This window comes from Myxocyprinus asiaticus, chromosome 3, assembly GCF_019703515.2.
Source record: "Myxocyprinus asiaticus isolate MX2 ecotype Aquarium Trade chromosome 3, UBuf_Myxa_2, whole genome shotgun sequence".
NCBI lineage: Eukaryota > Metazoa > Chordata > Actinopteri > Cypriniformes > Catostomidae > Myxocyprinus > Myxocyprinus asiaticus.
This window is the reverse complement of record NC_059346.1, coordinates 66,331,986-66,337,500: the sequence shown is the minus strand read 5'-3', so window position 1 is coordinate 66,337,500 and position 5,515 is coordinate 66,331,986. Positions and strand designations below refer to the sequence as shown.

General features: G+C 35.9%; 1 protein-coding gene across 2 annotated transcripts in view; it reads left to right on the top strand.

Annotated features, from left to right (window-relative positions):
- The window catches only part of LOC127422713 (T-box transcription factor TBX3-like), a 14,913-nt gene extending 12,956 nt beyond the window's left edge, over positions 1-1,957 (top strand). For both annotated transcript variants that reach the window (XM_051666454.1, XM_051666453.1), the window contains exon 8: positions 263-1,957. In XM_051666454.1, the coding sequence (XP_051522414.1) occupies positions 263-682 (420 nt within the window). In that variant the 3' untranslated portion in view covers positions 683-1,957. The remainder of the gene's footprint in view (positions 1-262) is intronic.
- Positions 1,958-5,515: the final 3,558 nt, after the last annotated feature.

The following is a 5,515-nucleotide window of genomic DNA, read 5'->3' as shown; positions in this document are numbered from 1 at the left end:
TTTATAGAGGCATATTCCTTTTTGGTCGCCACTGACGTATGCGTTAATGTGTTGATTGGCTCCACTTGGCGTATTGAGCCGATTCTAAAATCCGTTTTCATGAGACACAATACGTCAAGCCAGAGGATGACGTGCATGATGAACACAAAACTAGGTTTCAGTTATTTATTTGGTTAAATATGAATGAATATCTGTTAATTAAAACAAATGATTCCATGTGCATAAAATATTTTAACATCTATCTATCTATCTATCTATCTAGGGATTGGCCATGTCTCCATTCGGAGGTCTCTTTCCGTATCCTTATACGTATATGGCCGCTGCGGCAGCTGCTTCATCAGCCGCCTCATCATCAGTCCATCGTCATCCTTTTCTTAACGCGGTGCGGCCTCGGTTAAGGTACAGCCCTTACTCTTTACCGAGCGTCCCGGACAGCACCTTACTTACGACGGCTATGCCACCCATGGCGAGCAGTGCCATCGATCTGAAGGGAGACGGAATGAGCACGAGTCCCGTTTCAGCTGCTTTGGACTCGGAGGTCACCAGCCGCTCGTCTGGTTCAGTATCACTGTCACCAAAAACCTGCTCTCAGAAAGATTCCAGCACCGAGTTACAGAGCATCCAGCGCCTGGTCAGAGGACTCGAGGCCAAACCGGACAGGCCACGCAGCGTGTCTCCGTAGGCTGATATGTGTGATCGACGGTGACCAGGACGGGAATGATGAAGACATTGACACAGATTGCGTACGACGATTAACCCGTTTACAATATGGACCTGAATCGAAGAAAAAGTTTAGACTTAAAATGCACTTTGGTATTACAAAAATAAACATATGACATATATGTATCTCTTTAGTTAATTCTAAACACTAACTTTGAATATTTTCCAACTATTTGAATACCATAGAAGTATTGAACAGTCATGTCAAAGACTGTCATAGGATGTCAGAGACTGAATAATGCTGCTGCTCTCCTTTATGTTATGTCAAGATGACCGTGATTTAATTTAATATGCACTCTGAACTGCTGTGATTCACAATATATTAAGGATAAAAAAAATAATAAAAAAAAAATCAAGTTTCCGGAGCCGTATTGCATGTCAAAGATCAGAGCCAATCACGACAGCTGGTTTTTCTGTTCTAGCCTGTTTGGAACGCAAAATCATCTAGAAAGAACATTTTTAAGAATATTTCACAAATGATTTTTACCTCAAATGCAGACTAGTTGAACATATTTTGTGTAAACTGCAGAAGGCAGTCAAGGCAAACATTTTTATTTTGTTTTATCTCCGTCCAAAGCTGTCAATGACTCCACAGACTATTGTTAAACATTTGTTTGTCTAGGTTATCAGACGCGGTACTAAAATTGCTAATTAAATCAAATTTTGAGATTCATTGGGAAAAGGGATCATATGAGTCAAAAATGGATCATATGGTTAAAATGAATACAAATGTAAATATATATATATATATATATATATATATATATATATATATATATATATATATATATATATATATATAAAACATATTTATGTAATTATTTCATATGAACATTGCTTGTAAATATAACGGAGTTTCTTTGTTTGTTTGAGGAAGCTGTCCTTAATTTATTATTGATATATACAGTATATATGTGTGTGTGTAAAATAGTTTGTGAGCTATTTCCCTTGTTTATTACATTGTCATTAACGTCCTCCTGACTCTGGACTGCACCCCGAACAGACAAAAATCATGTGCCATCCTTTCATTAACTGTTGTGTGTTTAAGTGCTTTGGTTCAAATAAATTAAATGCGATAACACATTGCACCCATGTAATGACACTTTTCTTTCACGGCAACTAAAATGCTTTAGTCAAAGTGTGTGTTTAAATTCACTTTTTGTGACCTGAGCCAAAACTGCCAAAAATATTGTGCAGAAAATCATAATCAAAATAAAGATTTTCCAGTTGTGTTTCTACCGTGTTCGGACTCTAATTTGCCAAAGTTTGTACAATTTACGATCTGATGACAAAGCTCTCTTAAAACATCAATAACGATCTGCAATGCAGATAAAAAAGAATCAACAAGCCTCTCAGGAATAATGAAAGCTTGAGATGATTAACATTGTGATACCATGAAAAAACAGTTTCTTGAGATTGAATTGAAGCATTTCACAACATTTGTTGGAAACATTTTGGACTAGGCCTACACCAAATGTTTATATAATATAACTATAGTTTTAATGCTAATAAGGTTAACACTTTACTTATCGAAGTGCATCTTTTCTCCCAAGAATAAAACCGTTCAACACATGCAGAAACATCTGGACAAGTATGAGAGATGATTTTTCTTTAGACAAGATAATCAAAATAAAGTCAGGAAAAGTGAAAGTAGGCTATTAGCACAGCTCGACCTGTCATAGCTGGAATTCTTCCTTGGCCATTTATGAGGCCCGATGTGAACCTGAAAGAATGTGAAATAACTTGATTGCCCACTCTGTTGCGCCTAGAGTCCGAGTTTATCGAGAGCATATCTTTATTTGGAAGAAGTACGGTTAATAAGTAACGGTATTGACGCTGAAGAACAGTGGTAAACAGCACTCAAACTATCACAATTGCTCCTTCTATTGCTCACCTGGCGCCTTCGTTATCAGCCTCGAGTTTATGACACGGCGGCGACGGAGCGTCTGAATCCTGCTGTTGATACAGTCAGACCTGTCGCCACCATGCGGTCACAAAGTACATATTCTTGCCAATTATGTACTGGGCGACATTAATGTTTGAACTATACTATTTAACGTCAGTATTACACATCACTGACGCTTCTAACCCTAATATATCGCTGTGCCCATTCATTGTGTAAAATAAGTGTCCGCCGTTGAAATCATATACCAGCAGTATTTCTCACAATGCAGATATAAGCTATAGGTTGAATAAGTGTCAAGAACATACTAATATGAGGATCCAGCTTCCTGTTCGACATTGATCAACGTTATTAGAGCGCCATCCAGTGGAGTTCTGAACCTCGTCAAACCATGAGAACCGCATTCACTTTCATTCTCAGATGTGTTAAAAAAATCGACCATTTCTAATAAAACATTTTAGACATAGTTTTTGCTCTCCTGAAGACAGTTTAATAGGGAATAAGTCCTTATCAATTCATTCTTTATAAAAGTGAGTGGGTGAGAATATGTATTTATTATTTTAGATTTATTAGTACTCTCAACTCCGCAAGAGTCTCCATAGTAAAACTGGGCTTTTCTGTCCTTTTCTTCATGAATTGACCCCAACCAAAAATTCTGCAGGTTATCTGAAAAGCATGTTTGCGTGTAAGCAAACGTAAACGTCTCTTTACTAGTGGTGATGTCAACTTTACCTCACTTCACCAAAGAACACTGCTTTGGGAAAAACTCAATGTGTACAATTTTTTTTTCTTTTTAACAATTCAACAACTTCAAAGTGTCTTTTAAATCGCAAAATAATGAATTGTCTTGTTATTTAATGTTAATATTTGCAAGTGTATTTGCACATATAGCTGCTAATCTTGATATGTTTACCATCCCAGATATGGAAAAAGTTAATGGCTGCTAAACCACACAAACACACACTGCACACAATGACCAACAAAAGTGATCAACAAGTTGCCATAGATAACTCTATGCACACAAGTTTTCAGGTACAGTGATACTCGATTCAGTGACTCATCTCCAAACACATACATCTACAAAAGCATGACACCTCCACCCCTGCTCATGGCTTAACACAGTAACACTCCAGCGTATATTTCTCCAGCCAGCAGTAGTTGATAGATTGCAACAGTCTGGTCTTTCATGTGGAGTTCAGACTTAACATGCTCATAGAGCTGATTTGGCAGCTGATCAAACAACTCACTGAAAACTGCTGCAACAAAAGATTGCAGTTAACTCTTCAGACTGAGACCTGTAGCTGCTCATGAACGCTGTGTGTATTACAATGTGTTCAAAAGTAAGATGTTTTGTAGGAGACTGAAACAGTATTACCAGTAAACATTTCAGAGTTCTCTTACTGAAGACAACCGAACACAGTTGCTGAACATACAAAAATGGTAGTTTTCAAAATGCCTTCGGTTGATGACTTAAGAGTCATATTTTATTGGATCTCAATTACATATGGCTATAGATTTTTTTGATCATAGTAAGACTAGTTAATAGATTTTGGTCAGATCAATTAAAAAAAAAAAAAAATCTGAATTTAAGCTTTCACACATGATGGATGTGTACAGTATGAATGAAACATATAAATGAAATGCTCTTACTAAACTTAAAACTGTAAATGTTTTAATGAAAAGCTAAACATGATCAAAACGCCAAAGCATCTAAACATAGTTAACATGCAACAGATACCTCCTAATCACCTTTTTTTTTTTTTTTTTTTTTTTGTCTATTTCTTTAATTTATAGGACAGAGTAGACTAGATTGGAAAGTAGAGGGAGAGAGAGGGGGATAGGATGCAGGACAGATCAGAACCTGTGAATAATAATAACAAAAACAATCATACTAACAACTACTACAATAAAATGAATGATAATAATAATAATTTTGAATGTGACTGGGCAACTGTAACATTTTTGAAACTTTTTATAATTTCATAACTCCTTCCTTCATAACTCACAAACTATTACAAATCTGGAAGGAGGAAAAAAAAAAAAAAAAAAAAACAGAATGCAGGTATAGGAAACTTAAATATGTGCCAACTGTAATAAAATCTTTAAAATATTTACATTAGGAAAGAATAAAAGAATGGGGCAATTGTAAAACTGATGTTAACTGATTAGTTTCTCAAAAAAGAGCACACATCAAAAGTAACACAATGTAAGATTTAAATTTGGTACGTACGATAGTACCACAGTCTTTCTAGCGAGTCAGTCCACTGTCGGTCATCTTTGGAACGCTCTCAGGAGGTTATTTCCAGTCATGAAAGTGCAGCTCCTATCTACTTGAATGGGGGAACACCGAAATCTCAAAAACATTTGGTCAAGATTATGATCAGAGAATATATTTCACACCAGCAGTAAACTCAGACAATACTGGAATCATAAATCGTGATTCTTTACCTCATATTACGCTAAAACACACAATTTACCCGTCTTGTATTGCTAATGTGTATGTGCGTTCTAGAGTTGATTGACAGGTGTCAGACAGATGTCTGTATCTAAAAGGTGATTGGCTCTTTTAACTGTAAGGACTTCCTTTCTACATCCGTTTACCATTGGGCGCTCAGAGCTTCTTGGTTGAGCGTTCCAATTTCTCCCGTTCATTTAAATTGAAGTGGCCCATCTCTGCTAAATAATCTCTGATAATACTTAGATTGATCATTTGAATTTGAATCAAAATATTAATTCTAAATTCTAAATAGCCAGTAAACTTTTGCAGTTTTTTTTTTTTTTTTTTTTTCATTAGTAGTTCTTTCTCTTTCAACATTTGCAGGGCATTAAAGGAAACAGGTAACTGTATGAACTGTGAATCAAATATCATTCATATGTCACTCATAAGCTAGA